At 38.9% G+C, this 24914-nt stretch overlaps 1 protein-coding gene across 1 annotated transcript; it reads left to right on the top strand.

The window, feature by feature from the left end:
- Positions 1-24273, top strand: AK3 (adenylate kinase 3). The gene is made up of 5 exons (XM_003782903.3): positions 1-339; positions 12666-12785; positions 15982-16154; positions 16921-17039; positions 22318-24273. Exons 1-5 carry the CDS (start codon positions 189-191, stop codon positions 22436-22438), a joined length of 684 nt encoding a protein of 227 aa, XP_003782951.1. The 5' UTR covers positions 1-188; the 3' UTR covers positions 22439-24273.
- Positions 24274-24914: the final 641 nt, after the last annotated feature.

Consider the following 24914-nt stretch of genomic DNA (forward strand, 5'->3'; position numbering starts at 1 on the left):
CGCGGGCGGGCGCAGCCCCTGGGCCGGGCGCGGGCGGAGCTGCCCCAGTGCCTGGCCGTCGCATCACTTCCGGGAACGCCTGGGGACCGCAACGCTGCCAGCCGGCCGGCCCGGGACCGTGAGTGGCTGAGAGCGCGGGCCAGGCCGAAGCCCCAGTGTCTGCGCGGCGTGGGCCTCTGTCGGCGGCCATGGGGGCGTCCGCGCGGCTCCTGCGCGCGGTGATCATGGGGGCCCCGGGCTCGGGCAAGGGCACCGTGTCTTCGCGCATCACTAAACACTTCCAGCTGAAGCACCTCTCCAGTGGGGACCTGCTCCGAGACAACATGCTGCGGGGCACAGGTGGGAGCCCGCGCAGAGGGCTGGCCGTGCGCGGTCGCCCGAGTCAAGGTCTGCGGACCGAGGGCCAAGGTGCGGGGAGCGGGTCCCGGGGTGCGGGCGCAGCATTTTCCTTCTGCCACCTGGGGAGAGACTGCGCCCCGAAACCTCTGGACTCCGCGGGCAGCTTCGGGCAAGTTATGGGGGCGGAGGAACTAGGAAGTTAGGGCAGGTTGAAGTTCAAATAGGAAAGGAAACCCCTTGGCTTTATTTGAGAGGCAGGTCTGTCCTGGGTCGCACCTACTCATGAAGGTCCCTGGAGCTAGGCTGTGGGTTGTTCTCCACGTGCCCTCGCACGTAGAAAACAGGTGAACTCCTTTTTGTCGTTAATCTCCATGGGATCTCACGCTGTGTGGGATCTTTTAGTTCTGACCTTTCCCCCGTAATCTGAATGCCGAGTATTATTTACCCTCGTTACAGTCATAAAATTGGCTTAGATTTTGATATCCCCAGAGATTGCTTAAACACGAAGGCTATTCTTGTGCCCGGTTACATAAAAGATAGTTTAATTCTCATGCCAAATAAATGCTTGTAACTCAGCGTAAAATCCAGTCAACAATCTGTACACTTGACAATGGGTGACTTTGTGGTATGTAAATTCTATTTTAAGCAGGTTGTTTATAAAAAGTCAGCAGCAGGATAAATTTTTTTTTCCTCAGAAGTATTGACCTTTACTTTCCCAAACAGAACCCATTTGAAACTCATTTTGAAATCTATTTACATAAAAATAATGGTTACACAGTGTTAAAAAGAATTAGAAACAGGATAAAAGTGCATAAAATAAAAGAGTAAAGTCCTCTTTCATTCTTGCCTCATTACCATTCCTCATAAAGAACGGTGTTTCCTTCTAGAAATGTTTGCTTTTGTACAAGCCCATATATGTATGCACTTTATTTTATGCACTAAGTAACCATATGTATATATATACACTCTGCCCAGAGTGTTGTCACTTTATACCTGGGATAATTTTGTACATGTAGAGGTAGAACTCCATTTCATTCTGTACCTATAGTATCTAATCTGTTCTCTGAATCTGCTATGATGGATTCTTAATAGTAGGTATTTAGATTATTTCCAGGTGGGGTTTTTTTCTTTGTTTAAGGAATACTGACGTTTAAATGAAAAATAAAAAAGTATCAGCTCGTGTTTTGGGTTTGTCTCTTGGAGCTTTTCAGTTCAGTACCTAGCACCCTGATGCATTACGACTTCTATTTCTTTCTCTCCTAATATTCATAATATGCATACTAAAAAATAATAGAGTGTCTTGTAGTAATGAAATTTCTTCAGAAGATTAAATTGACTTGCTTGCTAAATGTTGTTGATGCCACATTTTGAATTAGTTAGTTAACAGTAAACAGTCCTCCCTACTGCTTACTGGTTGGAATAACTTTATCCCAAGTGCAAGGGAGTAGAGAATCCTTAATGGTGGAGATGGCTCACAGCTCAGGCCTGTGATCCTTGCACTTTGGGAGGCCAAGGCAGGATTGCTTGAGGCTAAGCATTCCAGACCAGCCTGAGCAACTTAGTGAAACCCCTGTCTCCACAAAAAGTACAAAAATTAGCTGGGCAGGTGGCGAGTGCCTGATGTCCCAGCTACTCTGGAGGCTGAGACAGGAGAGTCACTTGAGCCCAGGTGTTTGAGGTTGCAGTGAGCTATAATGATGCCACTGCACTCTATTCAAGGCACTACAGCACTCTATACAAGGCACTACAGTCCCGACCCACAGGAACTGTATTAAAGGGCCGCGGCGTTAGGAAGGTTGAGAACCACTGTGCTAGAGTGAGACCCTATCTCAAAAAGAAAAAAAAAATCCTCAAAGGATTCTCTGACAAATTACTAATCAGGGAGAGAACAGAAGGTGTTAGGGAATACCTTTGGCAGAGTCAAGGATTTATAAAAACACAAAGCATTTTTGTTTAAATTTCAGAATATTAGAACATGAAGCATTTTTTAAAAGTGAATGTACTATAAAAGCCAATCACATAAACTGGTCTTAAAATTAAGAAATAGTACTCCTTCTTTATCCTTAACATTTTTGCTACACTCTTACTTCCAGCTCCACAACATAAAGGGGATAGAGAGGGAGAAGAATGCTTAAAGATGTTTAGTTTGCCTCAGAGGTTGCCCATTCTGGAGTCTTTATGGGCAATTCTTTAACAAGGAAAACAGAAAATGAGCCTGGGGAAGTGTCATGAGATTGTTATTGTAGATGTTCTATATTTTAGGACTAAGAATATAATCTCAGAAAATATTTGAGAATGTATTGGATATGTCCCAGAGGATCAGAGCTAACAGAGAGGTGTGATGTTTTGTTTTGTTTTGTTTTTTAAATACTGTATAATGATGCTCAAAGGGAAGCCTGTTTATTATAAGGAAAAGTATGTCGTGAGAATATAAAAAAAGGATTATTAAGATCTTCTATAAGTCTGCCTTATCATACAGATACAATTATAATTAACTCTTTGGTGCTTTTTCTTTTGTTCTTTTTTTCTTTTCCCTTTTTTCTCCTTCTTGCATTTGTATTTGCAAAATCATGCATGTTCCCACATTATTAAGCAGTCTTAAAAGTGATTTAAATTCATCAAGATTGCATAATTATTAATTTAAGCATTTTCCTATTGTTAGCTGTTTGACATTGCTAACCATTCTTTGCTATAATAAGTGCTGCTATGACTATCCCTGTAAATGAACATTTGGCTGCATCTTTGCTTATTTACTTCAATAAATTCCTAGTGTGGAATTTCTACAAATATAGCACCATCACATAAAGCTACAGAAGGATTATGCCAGTTTACTTTTTGATCACCAGTTCATGAAAGTCCTGTATTTTATAACGCATGGTTGCATTTTATACCTGAACTTTTTTTTTTTTTTTTTTTTTTTTTGGAGACAGTGTCTCACTTTGTCACCCTTGGTAGAGTGCTATGGTACCATAGCTCACAGCAATTTCAAACTCTTGGGCTCAAGAGATCCTCTTGCCTCAGCCTCCCAAGTAGTTGGGACTATAGGCATAATGCCCAGTTATTTTTTAGAAACAGGGTCTAGCTCTTGCTCAGGCTGGTCTCCTACTTTGTGAGCTCAGGCAGTCCACAGGCAGGGTGCTAGGATTACAGGTGTGAGCTACCGTGCCTGGCCTATACCTGAACTTTAAAATTACCTCAGAAGACATAAGGACACTAGGGAACCCATGACTGCAGCAAAAGTCAAGAAGCTTAAATCTGACCTATATACATTTAGTCCAGTATTTTAAAGATGAGGAAACTGAGTTTAGGAGAGGCTAAAGAATTTGTTCACTAGTAAAAAACATTTCCTGGAGAACTAGGGTGCAAACCTAGTTTTCTTTGCGTGCCAATTAAATACCCTTTCCATTCATTCTCTTCCTATAAGGACTCCACCCTATGACCACTTTTAATCTTAATTGTCTCCTTAAAGGACTCTGTCTCAGAAAAACAGTTACAGGGGACTTCAGGTTTCAACATGTGGATTTATGGGGGAGGCAAAATTCCGTCAATAAAACATGTAAATACATAGTTTCAGCAGTGTGATACCTGTTCCAACAGAGATAAGTCAGAAGTCCAGAGGAGGAATTTCTAGTTGCCTTGGAGGTTGAGAGACACCTTGCTGTGAGGGACCCTTTAAGATATATGTGGAAAGATGAGTAAGAGTTTATCAGGCAAAAGGGATCATGGGGCTTGTACAGACAGAGGCTGGGAAGATCAGAGAACGCAGAGCTCCTTGCTGGGGGCTATGATTTATGAGCAAAGTATAAATGGGGAGGGGAGGAGTATAGACTTGGAAAGGGAAGTCTTGGCTTGGTGCCTGTAGCTCAAGTGGCTAAGGCGCCAGCCACGTACACCAGAGCTGGCGGGTTGGAATCCAGCCTGGGACTGCCAAATAATGACAACTACAATCAAAAAATAGCCAGGCGTTGTGGTGGGGCGACTGTAGTCCCAGCTACTTGGGAGGCTGAGGCAAGAGAATCACTTCAGCCCAGGAGTTGGAGGTTGCTGTGACCTGTGATGCCATGGCACTCTACCCAGGGCCACAGCTTGAGGCTCAGTCTCAAAAAAAAAAAAAAAAAAAAAAGAAAGAAAGAAAGGGAAGTGTTCCTAGATGCTTCACTGAAGAGGAGGGAGATTGGCCAATGGTTAGAGGGAGGACTAGAGGTCAGTATGATTCTTGTGGAATATTTCATGTATCAAAGTATTACGATGTCTATGTATGATTAGAAGAATAATGAAATGAGCACCATTTACCCACGACAGAGAGAAAAGCAGGACACCCCACACATGCACATCTTCCTGCCGCCAAGGGTAACTACTATGTTGACACAAATGTTTATTATTTGAGAAAGGTTTTTTTGAATAGAGCTCTAGCACTCTAGGAGGCCAAGGAGGGAGGATCCCTTTAACTCAGGAGTTCAAGACCAGGCTGAGCAAGAGTGAGACTCTCATCTCTACTAAAAAAAATAGAAAAAATAGCTAGGCCTCGTGGTTGGCACCTGTAGTCCTAGCTACTTAGAAGACTGAGGCAGGAGGATCTCTGGAACCCAAGAGTTTGAGGTTGCTGTGAGTGAGGCTGATTGCACAGCAGCATTCTAACCTGGGCAGCAGAGTGACACTCTGTCTCAAAACAAAAGAAAAGGCCTTTGATTGGATATAGAGCTATCATTTAACCCATTCCATAACATTCTCCTAGTTTTTTTTTTTATATCTTTTTAAAAATAAAATTTTACGTAGTTTATCATATAATGATGCCAGAAGTGATTTGGGCAGGAACTAGGTTAAGTCTCTGTAGCCCTTTCTGTTATTGCAAGTAAAAGAGAACTGTTACATGCAGGTAGTAGGTCCCATCTCTCTTTTGTATTTTGTAGCTGCTCAAACAGTAAGTTTAAGCTCATTAGATGTGAGAGGTTGGTTTGAGTTGTGATGTGAGATATTGTGAGAATGACCATTAATCAAAAGCAGAGTTAAAAATACCTTGTTGTGTCATACAAACACTTATTTCTCATACTAATGTCTACATGTTTTAGGATTTCTGGTTATCCTTAAAAATTAGTTTGACTTTCCTTATTTTTCTCTAACCCTCCTTTCCTATTTTTATTTGTGCATAACTTTATAGAAAATTAGAGTGCAGTGGCATCATGATAGCCTGCTGCAACCTTAAACTCCTGGGCTCAAGTTGATTTTCTTGCTTCAGGCTCTTGAATAACTGGCACTATAAGCACCTGCCACCACACCCAGCTAATTTTTCTATTTTTGGTAGAGAAAGAGCCTCACTCTTGCTCAGACTGATTTCAAACTTCTGAGATCAAGCAATCCTCCTCCCTCACCCTTCCAGACTGCTGGGATTACAGGCCTGAGCCACCACACCTGGCCAGAAGAATTTACTTCTAAACTAGCTTTTGTGTTTTTAAGTAACTCAGCTACTAGAAGCCTACTTGTTAACCAGAGCCTTATTGGTAACATGGATAGGCAATTAACATATTTCATGTGCTATAATTATTATTTACTGTATTCTTATAATAAACTAGAAAAAAGAAAATATTAAGAAACTCACAAGGAAGAGAAAATATATTTACTGTGTTCATTAAGTGGAAATAGATCCTCCTGAAGGCCTTCCTCCTCATTTTCAGGTTGAGTAGGCTGAGGAGAAGCAGGAAGAGAAGGGGTCGTTTTTGTTGCCTCAAGGGTGGCGGGAACAGAAGAACCAAGTATGGTGTATAAGTAGACCCTCCTAGTTCAAACCTGAATTATTCAAGGATCAATAGTAGGATTTTTGTGAGGAGCCTATTAAGATATAATTTTAAAGTACAGGCAGTTACACAAATAAGGTATTTTCAAATAACCAAAGAACATGCTGGATGGGAATCTTTGCATAGAATTTTGGGAGGGGGAATATTTCACATGTAATGAATTGCTTAGACTTTGATTTTTACCTGCGATATGTAAATCATATAACCTAATGGTTTGTCTCCTCATAATAATCTGAAAGAAAAAAGAATGAAAAAAAAAAAACTACTTAAGACTTTGTAGTAGGGGATTGAGTCTTCCCTTCCTTTTCCTATCCTGTTTATTTATAGACAGAGTCTCTCTTCCCTAAGCTAGAGTGCCATGGCATCAGCCCAGCTCTCACAGCAACCTCAAACTCCTGAGCCGAAGCAATCCTCCTGTCTCAGCCTCCTGAATAACTGGACTATGGGCACCTAGAATGTCTGGCTAAGGTCTCACTCTTGCTCAGGCTGGTCTCGAACTGCTGAGCTCAAGGGATCGTTCTGCCTTTACTTCCCAGAGTGCTAGGGTTACAGGTGGGAACCACCGAGCCTGGCCCATTTTTTTCTCTTAAATAAACTCCAATTGAAGCATTTCAGGCTTCAAGTTTTAATAAATATTGTGCATAAATGTTTATTGACAAAGTTCATGATAAATGAAAGACAGATTATTAGATTCTACATAGAGATTATCTGTATATACACAAAACTCAAACATCTGAAAGTTTTTATATTATCAATTTTCGCAATAATTACCTCTCACTAGTGATGGGATTGTGACTGGCTTATTTCTTTTTTCCGTTTTTGCTTATCAGCAATTTTTCATGTTCTTTTTTTTAAAAGTATAGATTGAGATTTAATTCATATCCCATAAAATCAACACTTGTAGAGTGTATGATTCAGTGGTTTTTAGTATATCCAGAGTTGTGCAACCATTGCTTTGATTGGTTTTAGAACATTTTTATTACCCCCCAGAGAAACCCTATACCCGTAAGCAGTCACTACCCATTACTCCCCAACCCTCCCAGCTCTAGGTAACTACAGTCTTCCTTCTGTCTCTATAGATTTGCCTACTCTGGACATCTTATATAAATGGAATCATACAGTATGTGGGCTTTTGTGTTTGCCTTTTTTTGCTGACCATGTTTTCAAAGTTCATCTATGTTATAACAGTTATCAGTACTTTGTTTCTTTTTATTGCTGAGTAATATCCCACCACATTTTATTTATTCATCACTGATGAACATCCGGGCTTTTTCTACTGCTGGCTATTTTGAATAATGCCACTGTGAACATTCATGTACCTATTTTTACTTCTCTTGAGTATATACCTAGGAGAAGAAGCGCTAAGTCACATGGCACCTCTCTTTAATCTTTTGAAAAACTGCCATAGTTTTACGTGATAACATTTTACAATACTACCAGCAATATACGAGGGTTACAGTTCCTCCACATTCTGGTTGGCATTTATTAGGGGATGTTTCATTTTATTTTGTTATGCTTCCTAAATACTATATTTTTGACTTGTGGCAACCCTGCATCCAGCAACTCTATTGGTGCCATTTTTCCAATGTGTGATCACTTTGTGTGTCTGTGTCATATTTCGTATTCTTGAAATATTTAAAATGTTTTAATTATTACTGTATTTGTTCTGGTGATCTGTGGTAATGATTGATGTTATTATTGTAAATCTTATGGGGTGCTGCAAACCAAGCCCATATAAGAAGGCAAACTAAAGTGATAAAAGGGTGGGTCCTGACTGCTCTATCAACTAACTAGCCGTTCCTCAGTCTCTCTCCCTCCTTGGGCCTTGCCTTTCCCTGAAACACAATAATTTTGAAATTAGGCCAATTATTAACCCTAAAATGGCCTCTCAGTGTTCAAATGAAAGCAAGGGAGTGGTACATCTCTCACTTTAAATCAAAAGCTAGACTTGGCCAGGAGCAGCGGCTCATGCTTGTAATCATAGCACTCTGGGAGGCTGAGGCAGGTGGATGGCTTGAACTCAGGGGTTCGAGACAGCCTGAGCAAGAGTGAGACACCCCCCGCCCCATCTCTACTAAAAATAGAAAAACTGAGGCAAGAAGATCACTTGTGCCCAAGAGTTTGAGATTGCTATGAGCTCTGATGATGCCATGGCACTCTACCCAGGGTGACAGAGTAAGACTCTGTCTCAAAAAAAGAAAAAGAAAGAAAAAGCTAGAAATGATTAAGCTTAGTGAGGAAGGCACATTGAAAGCTTAAGCTAGGCTTCTTGTGCCAAACAAGGCTTCTTGTGCAAAGAAAAAGTTCTTGAAGGAAATAAAAGTACAACTCCAGTGTACACAGGAATGACAAGAAAGTGAAACAGACTTATTGCTGATACAGGGAAAGTACTTCTTCTCATGTCTCCTAAAACAAAAGGAAAAAAAAAACATTACTGCTCATTGACAGTGCACGTGGTCACCTAAAGAGCTCTGCTAGGGACGCAGAAGGAGGTGAATGTTGTTTTCATGTCCACTAATACAGCACCCATTCTGAGCCCATGCAAGGAGTAATTTAAGTGTTCAAGTCATACTATTTAAGAAATATATTTTGTAAGGGTATAGATGCCATACCCAACAGTGCCACAATTGCACTGTTGTGTCAGGGAAGAGTCAATTGAAAACCTTCCGGGAAGGATTCACTATTCTAGGTACCATTAAAAACATTTGCAATTCATGGGAGGAGAGCAAGATATCAGTATTAACAGGAGTTTGGAAGAAGTTGATTCCAACCCTCATGGATGACTTTGAGAGGTTCAAGACTTCACTGCAGATGTGATGGAAATAGCAAGATAAAATTAGGAGTGGAGCTTGAGAATCTGCCTGAATTGCTACAATTTCATGATAAAATTATAATGAATGAGGAATTGCTTTTATAGATGAACAGAGAAATTGGTTTCTTGAGATGGACTGGTGAAGATGCTGTGAACATCCTTGAAATGACAACAAAGGATTTAGAACAGCAGTTCTCAACCTGTGAGTTGCAACCCCTTTGAGGGTCAAACAACCCTTTCACAGGGGTCGCCTAAATACATCCTGCATATCAGATATTTACATTATGATTCATAACAGTAGCAAAATTACAGTTATGAAGTAGCAACGAAAATAATTTTATGGTTGGGGGTCACCACAACATGAGGAACTGTATTAAAGGGTCACGGCATTAGGAAGGTTGAGAACCACTGATTTAGAATATTGACATAAGCTTAGTTGATGAAGCAGTAGCAGAGACTGAGAGGATGGACTCTAATTTCAAAAGTTCTATTGTGGATAAAATGCTTTCAAACAGCATCAAATGCTACAGAGAAGTCTTTTTGCGAAAGGAAGAGTACATCAGTGCAGCAGACTTCACTGCTGACTTATTTTAAGGAATTGCCAGAGCTGACCCAGACTTCAGCAACCACCACTCTGATCAGACAGCTGCAGTGAACATCCAAGCAAGACACTCTACCACCAAAAAGATAACAGCTTGCTTAAGGCTCAGATGATGATTAGCATTTTTTAGGAATATAATATTTTGAAATTGAGGCATACACATTGTTTTAAACATAATGCTATTGCACACTTAATAGATTACAGTGTAATGTAAAGATAACTTTTATACACCCTGGGAACCCCAAACATTTGTGTGACTTAGTTTATGGCCATATACACTTTATTTAGGTGGTCTGGAACCAAACCCACACTATCTCTGAGGTATACATATATCTGTCTTTTTGATTAAGCATGAAATGATATCTCCGTGTGATTTTAATTTGCTTTTCCCTGATGGTTAATGGTGTTGAGCATTTTTTTCATATGCTTTTTGACCATTTATGTATTTTCTTTGGAGAAATGTGTGTTCAAAGCCCATGCACATTTTTATTTTTTAATTGTTAACTTATAAGAGTTTTTTAGATAGTCTAGATACAAGTTCCTTATCAGATATATGACTTACATAAATTTTCTCCCATCCCATGGATTGTCTTTTCACTTTCTTTATGGTGTTCCTTGAAGCACAAAGGTTTTTAATTTTAATGAAATCTAATTTATATACTTTTTCCTTTCTTGGCTGTGTTCTTAATTTTGTATCTATAAAGCCATTGCCTAATGCAAAATCATGAACATTTACACCTATGATTTCTTTTACGAGCTTTAGAGTTTTAGCTCTTACATTTAGGTCTATGATTGAGTTAATTTTAATATAGAATGAAAGAGGTCCAACTTTATTCTTTTGCATCTGTATACTCATTCGTCCTAGCAGCGTTTGTTGAAAAGACTGTTTTTCCCTCATTGATATATCTTGGCATCCTTGTTGAAAATCAGTTGAGAGGAAATTTGGGAGATTATTTCTGGACTCCAATTCTAATCCACTGATCTTTATATCTACTATGCTGGTACCACACAGTCTTGATTGCTATTTTGAAATTGGAAGTGTGTGTCTTAGCATCTTTGTTCTTCTTTTTGAAGGTTGTTTTGACTATTTTGGGTCCCTTTAATTTGCATATGAATTTTAGGATCTGCTTGTCAATTTTCTGCAAAGATACCAGCTAGAATTTTCATAGAATCTCATTGACTCTGGATAATTTTTAGAGAGTACTGCCCTTCTAACAATATTAACTCTTAAAAGCCATGAATATGAGATGCCTTCCCATTTTTTAGGTCTTCTTTAATTTCTTTTAACAATATTATAGTTTTCAGATTAAAAGTTTTGTACTTTTTAAAAAATGTATTGCTAATTTTCTTATTTTTATGCGATTATAAATTGAATTGTTTTCTGAGTTTCATTTTCAGATTGTTCGTTAATAGACTTTTGTGTATTGATCCTGTACCCTGTAACTTTATGGACTCGTTTACTCGTTCTAATAGTTTTTTAGTGGATTCTTTAGGATTTTTCTGTGTACAAGATGTCATCTGCAAATAGAGATAGTTTTACTTCCTTTCCAGATGCTAGTTATTTATTTTTCTGGATTAATTTCCCTGGCGAGTATCTCTAATACGATATTGAAGAAAAGTGGCAAGAGCAGACCATCTTTTCTTAAATCTGTTTATATACAGACAAAATTAGGTACTTTATTAAGTAATCCCATCATCTGAATTCATTTGTTGTATGCAATTGGTTGGGGGTTTAGAAAAAGTCTTGGCCTGAAGAGTGAGAGTTGAGGGAAGGGATTAATACCAGTTTTTTCAGGACTCAGCCCTGGAGAATTGCAAGTTTTTACAGTTTTCTCCAAATGCTATTGAGGCTGGAGCTCTGCCTCCACAGCAGAGCAGTCAAAAGCCTAGGGACAGAGAGGTCACATGATAAGTAGATGGACCTTTCCAACAGTCTAGGTTAGTGATCCCTGAAAGCTCTCCCTCAGAACCCAGGCCCTTTTCCAAATGCAGTTTGTAAGTCTAGCATTATATCTGTCAAATGGCAAAAGCTTCATGTGGGTAATGTTCTTGGTTAAAGTCTGAAATTGCATGAATTTGACAATTTAGATTCTGTTTTTGAGGTAAATGTTCATACCGAAAGTTATGAAAGTGTTTATATATTCCATGACCCTTTGATCTGATTTCTGGGAATTTATCCATTGGAAATAATTCAGAAAAGCAAAAAAAGAAAGAAAGAAAAAAAATAAAAGGTGTTAAGATCTTTAAAATCATCAATGTTAGTAAGAAAAAGCCAAGACTAATTTACATAATTTAAATGTCCAACAGTACTGCTATGATAATATAGATTTTATTTTATATATTTATTTTATTTATTGATGGAGTATAATATGGTAACCAAAATATACTGTATAAAATCACAGAAAAGTATTTAAAAAATAATGCTTAAAAGTGAAAAAAAAGAACTTACAATTGGATGTGCACAGATTTCAATAGTATAAAAACTCTGAATGTATGTAGTTTTGTAAGGGAACAGGAGGAAATTAAAATACTCTTGCATAAGGATGGTACATAGTTGTACGTGATATTTTGAAAGTGTTCATAAATCCTTTTACAGGGTGTTTTCTTAATAAAAATGTAATATAATCTGGTCAAAATTGAATTGTATTATGACAGCAGCAGCACCTGTTTTACAGGATTGGAAAAATATGTATAGTAACATATAAGAACAGGCACTTAAATGGAATCTCTTCAAAATAATGACTATTTCAAATTTTTATTTTAAAAAAAACTTCAGTGATTTCATATATTTTTTCAGATAGAAAATTTAGAAAATACAGAAAAATGCGAATTTGTAAAAAAAACACTAAATTCTATCACACAGAGATGACTACTGTTAATATATTGGTCTGCTGCTTCAAATTATTATTTTTCTCTGTATTGTATATTTATATATTTTTTCATAATGAAGACTTTGAAGTAGGCTTAGGTTGTTTTGTAACCTCTGTTTTTATCAGAAAAGTTGGTTGTGCCCTTTGATGTGGGTGTGTCATCCAGAGGTCTCCCTTAGGAAGCCAGTTCTTAGGGGCCAAGAGTGGGATAAAACAAAGGCACCTACTGATTTCTCCCCTCTCTGCTGCAGAAATTGGGGTGTTAGCCAAGGCTTTCATTGACCAAGGGAAACTCATCCCAGATGATGTCATGACTCGGCTGGCTCTTCATGAACTGAAAAATCTCACCCAGTATAGCTGGCTGTTGGATGGTAAGTAAAGTGTCGTGATCATTTCAGCTGCCTAAAATTATGAGTGCTGGCAGGATAATGAGTGTTTCATGGGCTTCACACAGACATGAGGGATGGGTGCTTGGGTGGGGAGGCCCTGAATTCTGCCCCTCACTACCCTGAGGACTTGGGCCAGTCATCTTCTCTACCACTGGTTCTTTATCTGAAAGGAAAAAGGGAAGTGAACAGTGGACGGTATGATTTCTCTGCTCCCTTCAGCTGTAACTTTAATAGTTTCTTCTTCCCTCTGGCCTCCTTTGAGAATATTTTATAATGAAGGAAGATCACCTGAAAAGAAGGAAGGTGATGCAGTAAAGTAAACTTGCAGTAAACTGTCAACTTTCCCTAGCCAGAGGTATGGCAGAATCCTTGAGGACAGAGTGATTTTAGTTTTAAAATAGAAAGGACACGAAAGAGATTTGTTTTATAAAATTTATAAGCCTTTCTTTCAAGAAGATCTGAGTCATAATATTCTTTTTGAGAAGCTGTGCATAGAGAAGCGGGTATAGAGTGCTAGTTACACATCTTCTCTTACTCAACCCCATTCTCTCGTCTCACATGTGCTCTCTCTGTGCTGCCCTCACCAAGCCCTGCAGCCATGTTACATCCCTAATCAAAGAAGGTTCTAAAGTCCTTGCTCTCGTGGAATGTACATTCTACTAGGAGACAAGTAGTAAACGAACAAAAATTTGGATAAGTACAGGTACTAATGACTGCTATGAAGTATGTTAAAAGTTGGTGTGAATACAGAGTAATGTGGTGAAGTAGGTATTTTTTTTTATTTTCTTTCTTCATTTTTATAGAAAATACAGTTGCATGGTTCAGAATTCAAAACTTTATTTGACAAAGTTAAATGAAAAATCTTGCTTTTACATGGGAGAGAAAGGGGTGAGAAACACTTCATTTGTGGGAGGTCTTGAGGAATGAATAGAATTATGTGGGTGGAGGAACCAATCATTTTAGGCTACAGGGCACCTAGTTATCAAAGGCAGAGTGAGATGCTGCCCGCACAGGAATGTGGAAAGCCATCCATGGGACCAGCCTGGAGGCAAAGGAGGAATAGGCCAAAGATCTGGATCAGAAGAGCCTGGAATGTGGAACATTTATTGTTTTTGAGGGTTTTTTTTGTCATTGTTCTATTGCTCTTCTAAAAATTAAAAAGGATGTAAATGTATCACAGAGATTCAAAGTCCTCAATGGTCATATCTCTCAGGAACAATTACTTTTAATTGCTTGATATGTAATTGAAATAGCCTTTTTTAACAGTGGTAAAAAATATGTCAGTATACATATGTAACCATAAAAGTACAATTGTCCTTAGTATCCTCAGGGGGATTGATTCCCTCAGATACCAAAACCCACAGATAAATAGTTGTTATACTGTATTTTAAAATTTGTATTATTTTTTATTGTTGTATTGTATTGTTATGTATATTTTCTGAACATTTTCCATCCAAGTTTGCTTAGATTCATGGATGTGAAACTTGGCCAAATTTATTTTGTATAAGATGTGAGTTAAGGTTATGGCTCCCTTTACCCAGTAGAATCCAATATTATGTTTTTTCTTTATATAACATACACATGCACACATACATACATATACCACTGTTTGCATTTTGCGTCTTCGTTGTATACATCTATATTTAACAGATTTGCCTCACTGAAATAAAAGATGCAAAGGCTCGCATATTGTGTCTGTATATGTGTTGCTGAAGCAAGCACACATACTGTCTGTATCACAATTTAATCTCCTGCTGAGGAGCATCTGGGTTACATCCATGTTTTCACTGTTCTAAATGTTACTACAAGGAATATTCTTATATACAGTAGAACCTCTGTAAGTTGACCACCTGAGGGACTGTAACAAACTGGTCAACATAAAGAACTAGGCCTACTGTACTGATACATACCTGCGGTGCATGTCAGGTCTATGAAAATAGGTAATTTAAGGAGGTGGTCAACATAGGGAGCTAATCAACTATGGAGCTTCTACGGTAGTTGGTCTGCTAGAACCATGAATTCTGCATTGGGGGATTCCACATCTGTGCATTCAACCAACTTTGCATAGAAAATATTTGGGGAAAAAATGGATAGTTGCATCTGTACTAAACATGTTTTTCTTTGGCATCAATACCTAAGGAATACAGTATGAGAGAGAAAGAGAGAAGAGGGGAAGGAGGAAAGGAAAGAAGGAAAGAAAGGAAGGAAAAGAAAAACTCTAAAGTAATTGCTGTTTTTTCCTTTGAGACAGAGTCTCACTCTGTTGCCCAGGCTACAATGCAGCAATGTCCTAGCTCACAGCAACCTCAGAACTACTGGATTCAAGTCTCCCAAGTAGCTGGGACTACAGGCACCCACCACAACGCCTGGCTAGTTTTTCTATTTTTAGTAGAGATGGCGTCTCACTCTTGCTCAGGCTGTTCTTGAACTCCTGAGCTCAAGCAATCCTCCCTCCTCAGCCTTCCAGAGTTCTAGTATTACAGGCACAAGCCACCATGCCTGGCCTTACTTTGTCACTTTTGAAAAATGTATTTCAAATGTACATCAATTTTTCCTGGTGTTATGAATGAAATGTCCTTAATATTGTCCTTATTATAAAGTTAAAAATTGAGGATCAAAATATTATAATTTTAAATTCCCTAATATATGTGGGTGTATTTCTGGATTCACTCATCAGTTACATTTGCCTGTCTCTTAATTTTTGAACCATATTTTTAAGCTATATAATACATTTGTTTATGTGTTAGGGTTTATTTCTTTGCATTAATAATTTTTTTTAGCTTTAATATCATTTTGTCATATTCCAAAAATAGCCTCTTAAGTTTGAGTAAAGTTGATGATTTAGTCTAAAGTCAGGAAAAAAGGTAGAAGATAGGAGGAATTCACTCTTATTTGGGGCCTTAAAAGTACTAAATGAAGCCTACCCACATTAGGGAAGGCAAAATGCTTTCCTCAGGTCTGTCTGTTTAAATGTTAATTTCTCACAAAAACACCTTGACAGATACACCCAGAATAATGTTTGAGTAAATAACTGGGCACCTCATGGCCCAGTCAAATTGACACATAATCACCGTTGCACAGTAGCGTTATTCCTTTTGTTCAGGTTGCACATTAATTTTCTTTCTCCTTTCTCTCTCCTTCCTTGCTTCCTTTTCTTTTTTTTCTTTACTTTATAAAGGTTTTCCAAGGACACTTACACAGGCAGAAGCCCTAGATAGAGCTTATCAGATAGACACGGTGATTAATCTGGACGTGCCCTTTGATGTCATCAAACAGCGCCTCACTGCTCGCTGGATTCATCCAGCTAGCGGCCGAGTCTACAACATTGAATTCAACCCTCCCAAAACCGTGGTGAGTAGTTATGGGACTGACATGTAGCAGACTACCCTGGCATCCGTTAAAGTTTTGTGTATTTGGAAATCCCCTGTCTGACCAAAACTCCTTGGGGTATATTCTCAAATTACTTGATATAGTGACTTATTTTGCTGGTATAGGTGCCCCAGGAGCAGCAGGGGATTGTTATTCATTCAGAAGCATTCAGTGATTTCCTACTCTGTGCCAAAAATTGGGGTGACAGACGTTCATAACAGCTTGGTTTATTTAGGCCTTGTAGTTGAGATTCCCAGTCCATAGCTGAATCTTTTTGTATATACGGATGGTGCCCAAAATGTATACACATTTTAAGAAAGGAAAAAACTGTATTAAATTTGTAAATTCAAGTCACATTTGCCTTCAGCAATTACAAGAGGTGCTCAATGTGACTTATATTCATCTGTTGTCACTGGTATATATTATTATAATTTTAATATAGTTTTTTCCTTTTTTAAAATGTGTATACATTTTTTTTGGCATCCTCTGTACATGCAGTTACTTAGCATCTACTTAAAAAACTTTCTAATGTAAAGAGAAGGTGACTGATAATGGTGGAAATGTCCTGGCTCTATGCTGCACTGATCTGTCTTTAGGTTGGATTCCATTTACTTTATTAAAAGTTAGCACATTTTTGTTGTTGCTTGTCACTTGCACAGAGATGTCTGTTTAAAAATAATAGAACTGCTTACAAAAATATCCTTCAATAATAATGTACTTGATACCAGTCTCTTCTAATTCCTATTAGGGTATTGATGATGTGACGGGGGAGCCTCTCATTCAGCGTGAGGATGATCGACCAGAGACGGTCATCAAGAGATTGAAGGCCTATGAAGCCCAAACGAAGCCAGTCCTGGAGTATTACCAGTGAGTTTCTGCTTTTCAGAACTTCTCTTGCATAAAGCACTAGGTCACTTGTTGATTCCCATACTTTACAGCTGAAATGCTAACATAAAAGAAGACCCAATTCAAATTGGCTTAAGCAATAAAGGAAATTTATTAGCTGTGTAACTTAAGTCCACAAGGTAGGCTGGGCTTCTGTCACTCCTTCTGAGTTTTGCCATTCTGTTGGCTTTGTGTTTTGGCCTTGTCCTCTGCTGCATGGTCACAGACATCAGCAGGAACAGACCCTCCTTCATGAAGAGCTAAGGGTCTCCTCCAGTGAATACAAGCCTTGAGCAACATTCAGATTGAGTCAGTTTAAACAGTCACTGTAGTCAGAGAATGCCTGGCACTGTTCTAGGCTTGGGTTACTGCCCATTCCTGAACCAGTTGCTCAGGTGGGAAGGATTTACACTGATTACACTGACTAGTCCACACCTAGCACTGGGGGTGGGTCAGTCTCACCCACACTCTGCTATGCACAGAAGCTCCTCAGTTTACAACTGAATACATCCTGATAAACCTATTGTGAGAGTGCCAAACATCACAGCTTCGCCTAACCTACCTTAAATGTGCTCAGAACACATACATTAACATTGATTTGGGCAGAATCGTCTAGCACAAAGCCTGTTTTATTATGTAGTGTTGAAAATGTCATGAAATTTATTGAATACTGAAAGTGGAAAGAATGCTTGTACAGCTACTCAAAGTACAATTTCTATTGAATGCATATTGCTTTCACACCACGTGAAAAAATCCTAAGTTGAATCATCATAAATTAGGGATCATCTGTAGTACAGGGAGGGCTGGAGTGAATGTTGGTGAGGCAAACCTGATAATGCCCACTACCTCTGCCAGCAGAAAAGGATGCTATAGCACAGAAGACTCTCAAATGGCAACTAATCCCTCAGATCATTTACTGGTAGGCTTTAAAAGCCTACATTCTGATATTGTCTTCTCTGTTCTTCAGGGAGTTCATACTACACAAAAAATATGGGAACTATAGTGAGTTAATATTTGACTCAGGCTAAGGAATAGTCCAGTTTTCTTACTCAGCCTTTCCCTCTCCTTACAGAGAGGTTGATCACTTGCCCTTTCATTGATCGCTTAGTGCATGATTCATTGTCAAGGCATTACATTTGTGGGTAAAGCACAGACTCTGGAGTGAGAATGCCAAAGTTCAAGTCCCAGCTTGCCATTTAATTAACTTTGTCTTCCCCTCTTGGTTAACCTCTACCTGTTTTCTCCTCTATAAATTTAGGGTGAGAATAGAGGGTTGAAAGATTAAGTTAATATATGTTGTTTGTACACATAGACACAGAAATGTCCCACAGCTGAGAAGAGTTCTAAAAACCAGTTATAACAGTTGGCATTTTTAAATAACAATGCCGATTACTACTAAGGTCCTTGCAAATACCACTGACAATTTTTTAAGTCCAGCCTGTGGGAACTTAGATGGAAAAGCTTCACTTAGCAAAATTGTGCTCTTAGAATTGTGCCTGACACATACTAAACACTGCATAAATGTTAGCTATTATTATTGTTGTAATAGAGTAAGTATGCAATAAAAATCTGAAGCAATAGTCTCCAAACTGTTTTAATAGTTACTTCAGGATGGTGAAATTACAAGGGAGTTAGCAGTTCACTTTTTATAGTCGCTGTTATTGTAATTTTGTGAATTGTATAATAATCCTGGCTCTTCAGATTTCCAGCTCTGTGACCCTGGGCAAGGTATTTAACCTCTATGCCACCAATTCCTTATTTGTAATATCAGACCACATTAAATAGTACCTACTTTATAGTGTTGTTAAGAGAACTAATAATGTGAGAGGATCCATGGAAAGACTTAAAATAGCCCTGGCGTCCATTACAGTGATTATTATTTACTTGCTGACACTGTATTAGTCTTTGGTTCACAAAATTAGACTCAGTCCCTGTCAGGCCCCAAGAAACCCACCTTCTATATGTGGGTCAGGCAGAGAGCTAGGTAAATGGTATTTATCTTACAATGTAATATGTGCTTATATTAATCAGGAACCTAGGCTTGGCGCTTGTAGCTAAGTGGTTAGGGTGCCAGCTACATGCACTGGAGCTAGTGGGCTCAAACCTGGCCAGGACCTGCTAAACAATGATGACAGCAATAACAAAAAAATAGCTGTGGGTGCCTATAGTCCTAGCTACTTGGGAGGCTGAGGCCAGAGAATCACTTTAGCCCAAGAGTTTGAGGTTGCTGTGAGCTGTGATGCCACAGCACTCTTCTGAGGGCGACATAGTGAAACTGTCTCAAAAAACTAAAAAAATCAGGAACGTAATTCACACTAGCTTAAGCAAAAGGGGAATTTATTGGTCCTGTAACTAAAAAGTACACAGGTAGGGGACTAGGTACAGGTATTTGAAAGGTGTTATCAAGACTCAATCACTCAGCTCCATTGTCTGGTGTTGGCTTCAGTCTGGGGGCCTCTCCCTGTGTGGCAGCTCTTGAACACTCCAGCTCACCTTCTACTGGTTCAGACATCTCAGCAGAAAAGAGCCTCTTTTGTCAGGAGAAGTCCTGGGTTTAGCACGGATTAGCTCTGATCACATCTATTCTTGAAGAGGGAGAATGGGGCAATCTCACCCGAACATCATGGACTGAGTTTGACAGAAAGGGTGTTTCCTGAAAGTAACCAGAAGGGAGAACACATTGTAACTGGGCACATAAGGCCACTGCAAGAGATAATCCCTGAAGACAGTGGGAGTACCAGGGCTGTCACCATATGGAAGGGAAGTTGGAGAAGGCCACAGACATGGGGTGAATGACTCGGGTTCCTATTTACAAGTCTTTTAAGGCTTCTTCTGGCTTTTGCTAATTGGAGTTTTCCTTCTAAGTTCTCACACATAGAACTGGGGCTGGACTTAACTAAAAATTTAAAGTGGTATTTGCAAGAATTTTAGTAGTAGTCAGCATTATTTAAAAATGCCAACAGTGGCTCGACATCTATGGCTCAAGTGGCTAAGGCGCCAGCCACATACACCTAAGGTGGCAGGTTCAAATCCAACGTGGGCCTGCCAAAAAACAACAATGATGGCTGCAACCAAAAAATAGCCAGGCATTTTGGTGGGCGCCTGTGGTCCCAGCTACTTGGGAGGCAGAGGCAGGAGACTTGCTTGAGCCCAGGAGTTGGAGGTTGCTGTGAGCTGTGATGCCACAGCACTCTACCCAGGGGGACAGCTTGAGGCTCTAAACAAAAAAAATGCCAACAGTGGTAATTGTTGTTTTTTTAAAACTCATCTCAGCTGGGGGCCATTTACACATACCTATTTATAAACAACATCATACTCTTACTCTTCAGAGGACCGTTTGTTGAAGTGGTCCCATTTTATTACACAGAAATTAAAATGACAAATGCTGGCCAGGCATGGTGGCTCACACCTATAATTCTAGCTACTGTGGGAGGCCAAGGCTGGTGGACTGCTTGAACTTAGAAGTTCCAGACCAGCTTGAGCAAGAGTGAGACCCTGTATCTACTAAAAATAGAAAAACTATCCAGGCGTTCTGGCAGGTGCCTTTAGTCCCTATTCAGGAGGCTGAGACAGGAGGATCAGTTGAGCCTAAGAGTTTGAGCTGTGATGCCACGACACTCTGCTACTCTACTCAAGACAACAAAGTGAGACTCTGTCTCAAAAAAAAAAAAAAGACAAATGTTCATCCTAAATGTATAGTTTGAGGATGGAATAGGTGCCTGCAGTTGTGCCCTCAGTAGTTACCCTACTTATGACACTGGCTTGACTTAAAAGAGCTCTTCAGAAAGCTCACAACAGTTAAGAAGCTTGTTTGGCTTGGCACCAGTAGCACAGTGGTTATGGCACCAGCCACATACAGTGAGGCTGTTGGGTTTGAACCTAGCCTGGGACAGCTAAGCAACAATGACAACTGCAACAGAAAAATAGCTGGGCGTTCTGGTGGGCACCTGTGGTCCCAACTACTTGGGAGGCTGATGCAAGAGAATCACTTAAGCCCAAGAATTTGAGGTTGCTATGAGCTGTGATGCCACAGCACTCTACCGAGGACGACATAGTAAGACTCTATCTCAAAAAAAAAACAGGGCGGCGCCTGTAGCTCAAAGGAGTAGGGCGCTGGCCCCATATGCCGGAGGTGGCGGGTTCAAACCCAAGCCCGGCCAAAACTGCAAAAAATAAAAAAAACCAAACAAACAAACAAAAAAACACAACACACACAAAAAGGAAGTTTGTTCACTTGAAAGCTTGACTGAATGCCTGTGGATCTAGAAGCAAGAGGGCTTCTAAGATCCAAAGAATAATGTATTTGCCTAAGTTCTCTCCTTAGCAGATGCTTTTTTTTTTTTTTTTAAACAAACAGTAGGTATTATTTAACTGTGGCAAATTTTATGAGGTATCAAGAAGGGGATGAAACCTCTGAAACCCAGTAAGTAGGGTTATGGCGGTGTGACTGATCCTGTTTTGGGAAAATAATAAACTAGAATTCTTTGGTTGCTCTTAGATAACCTTTAACTAGTGTGTACATGTGTAGGTGTGTGCATGGGTTGGAGGAGGGAGATTAGGAGGAATGCCAGAATTGCTGGAGGGATTGTGTGATTTGAAAAGCCACCCCAACCATATTACCCACGGGAAACTGGAGTAAATAAAATAGACTTTGGCTGCTGGTCTGGTGACAAGCCAGACCAAATCTGCCTGGGAAGAAATGGAAAACCTCATATACAAAAAACAAAACCCATACTTTTAATTCTCCTTCCTAATAAAATTCAGAAGGGAAGAATAGAGTAAAAAATAAACCTAGAAAAAAAGGAAGGATAACCGTGTTTTAGAAAGACATTTCTGCAAGGGATAAGTAGAGAAAGAAAGCCAAGGGATGTTCTGTATCTGACAGGCTGTCTGGAAACCTAACACCAACGTGGTGACTTAAAACTCAGTTATTTTACAAAAGAGACAATTTTATTAGTAAAATAAGAAACTTTGAGCTTTGGAAAGGATTAAATGAACTAGTATATATAAGCCTTACATATACTAAAGCTCAATAAATGATAGGTGCTATTTTTAAAAAAGTCCCAATCCTGTAAATCAGAGGGCACAAATGAAACTAAAATCTAGGTTTTCTAGTACCTAGCCAAGTGCCTTTCTATCTTATCACACAGTTCTATACTTAGCAAGACTGCTAAATCTGTATTATTATTATTTACAGAAAAGCTTTAAAAATCTCATTAGGAAGATTCAGACATGTATTTTGTTTGTTTTCCATCTTTAGGAAAAAAGGAGTGTTGGAAACATTCTCCGGAACAGAAACTGACAAGATCTGGCCCCACGTATATGCTTTCCTACAAACTAAAGTTCCACAAACAAACCAGAAAGCCTCAGTTACTCCATGAGGAAAAATGCATGTAACTAGTAAGATGGGCAAAATCTCTTTGTCTTTGCATTTAGAAGTTCCTTTTCTTACAACTCCAGCTTGTCTGAATTCTTTGAAAATTGTATCATTTTGATTTCTACTCATTTTATTCTAGATACTAATAATGTGCCAAATGAAGTAGATACTAAGATACATTTTTTAAAATCATCTAGTGTTTTCTATCCAATTACCTTCTATGAGTGTGCAATTCAAAAATATCAGAGATGTCGATACTTTTATAACAATCTGTTAGAACAAAATTAAAAGAGCAACTGGTAGTAATATAACCTTTCGTTTAGTAAGAATAAATGGTTGATAAAATTTCCATACTTTTCTGGAAAAGTTTAAAAAATTGTCATTTGGGGAAAAGTGTTCTTCAAAGGTTTTTGCATAGACTGGTGCAAAAATAGACATTTCGAGCATGGTGGAACATGGTTTCATGAGATATCATACCTAAAAAATTCTAGAAGAAAAAGCACCTGGCTTTACAGATCTGTCCCAAGATACAAATTCACAGCTGCCTTTACACTAAGAAATGTATAAGCTAGCCATGCTGTATTTTGTTGTTAAACATACCTTTGGTTAGCTCAGAATTTCAATTTGCTATAAAAATGTATAAAGTAGCCTACAGGGAAATATTTAAGATGACTTGTTTCCTTTTAAAAATACATATGTATTGAGGGATATGATTTATGTCAGAAATGAACATTACAAATCCTTGGGTAAGCATCAAAGTTGAATGAATTTTCAATAGAAAATGTAATGAAAGTCTTGTTTTTAGATGTTACTTAGGTTAAGAAATGTGTTTCAGGATCTACCTGTCAGTTTCTCTTTTTGATACAACATATGTTCGCCTTGATAAAAACAAGTTGTAATACCAAAAAAGCAGAAAGGAAGGAAAGGAAAGAAGGAAGAGAAAACCCAAGGCAGTATGTAAACTAAGCTTATTTTTCATTAGGAAACAGAAAGAGGTCAAGCATGCTTGGAGAAAATATTCCTTTGGCATAAACAGCAATCATAATTAGTAAACAAGTGTAGCAGTAGAAAAAAATTTACATGCTAGGTTAACAAGGACCAGGAGAGTAACGGAGTTTCCTGAAGGAATTTTTTATTCCCAGAGAAATTGGTATCTGCTAGCTTTTACTGTTACCCTGTCTAATGGGGAAAGAACTCTGCTGCCAAGTGTTTCATGAGCAGCCATTTACCAGTCTGAATCATTTTTGATTCCTTAGTAGGGCAACAAGGATGCATGCTCACGTATTGTGACCTGGAGGAGAAGTGGGGCAGTGTGAGAGATGGAAGAAACACCTGTCTTCCATGGTATATTTACTCTTGCTTGGTGCTAAATCAAATGAAACAAGCCCTTGTACATGCTGTTCTTAACTGCCTTTGAAATTTTGGGCCATTTTATTCCAGGCACACACAAATGCCAGCAAGTAATTCTTATGTATCCTGGGGGGGAAAAGCTTATTTTCCTTCTCTTTTGATTTTCCAAAATTCACTGTTCATCTTTCAAAACAGACCAAGAGTTTTTAAAAAGGATTACAGTAAACATTTCGTTGTTCTATAATGCCTTATTTGAATGTTAATATGTGTTTCTAGAATTACTGTGAATAGTTAACTTACGAATTATCACTAGACTACCAGGCATATGTTAGTCTTTATTAGAATAAAATGGAATTTCATAACTGAGGCTATTACTTTCTCTTTGGTGCCTCATCGGGCCTACTCATCCCACCTTCCTTTCTGCTGTCTTAACGTTTCATTGGCTTCTGAATGAGGGACTATGTTCTAATAAATTGTCTTAAAACATTACATAGGCTGGTTTCATTTTACACAATACTTTGTCTCTTGCTACAGTACTGTAAACCTTACTTGCCTTCATAGTTACCCTTAGCAGATCTAGAAATCAAAGAGAGGTAGAAAAACATGTACTGAAAATAGAAAAATTAGGTAGTATGGTAGGCACCTGTAGTCCCACTTGGGAGGCTGACGTAGGAGGATTCCTTGAGCCCAGAAGTTTTAGGTTGCTGTGAGCTAGGCTAACTCCATGGCACTCTAGCCTAGGTGACAGAGTGAGACTCATCTCAAAAAAACAAAACAAAACAAAAACAAAAGCCCATAATGCTGTCATGACCAAGATGATGATTTATAGGCCACATGGAAATATGTCTGGAGCTGAATGTCATGGCTAAGAAAATCTACTATGCTTTAGTTAAAGGCTAATGAGAACAGTACATCACCCATTACCCTTATTTTCTGGAGGAATGGTTACTTTGGTATACTTTTTGTGAGCAGTGGGTACTGTGGGAAATGCAAATTGGCAGTTGTTAGCACCATCCAGAAACTTTATTTCAGCTCTCAATTCCATTAGAAATAGGTTAAATTTCTAAACCTCAGCCTGTGCCTACTTCCCCCCCGCCTCCCCCTGCTATATATAATGGCATTCTAGCAAA

Source organism: Otolemur garnettii, unplaced genomic scaffold (assembly GCF_000181295.1).
Source record: "Otolemur garnettii isolate 467f Iridium unplaced genomic scaffold, OtoGar3 scaffold00006, whole genome shotgun sequence".
Lineage (NCBI taxonomy): Eukaryota > Metazoa > Chordata > Mammalia > Primates > Galagidae > Otolemur > Otolemur garnettii.

Coding starts and splice junctions, on each gene's coding strand:
- AK3 (XM_003782903.3), top strand. CDS start 189: ATGGGGGCGTCCGCGCGGCTCCTGCGCGCGGTGATCATGGGGGCCCCG. Junction 12,786..15,981: donor GTATAGCTGGCTGTTGGATG/GTAAGTAAAGTG, acceptor TACTTTATAAAG/GTTTTCCAAGGACACTTACA. Junction 17,040..22,317: donor CCAGTCCTGGAGTATTACCA/GTGAGTTTCTGC, acceptor TTCCATCTTTAG/GAAAAAAGGAGTGTTGGAAA.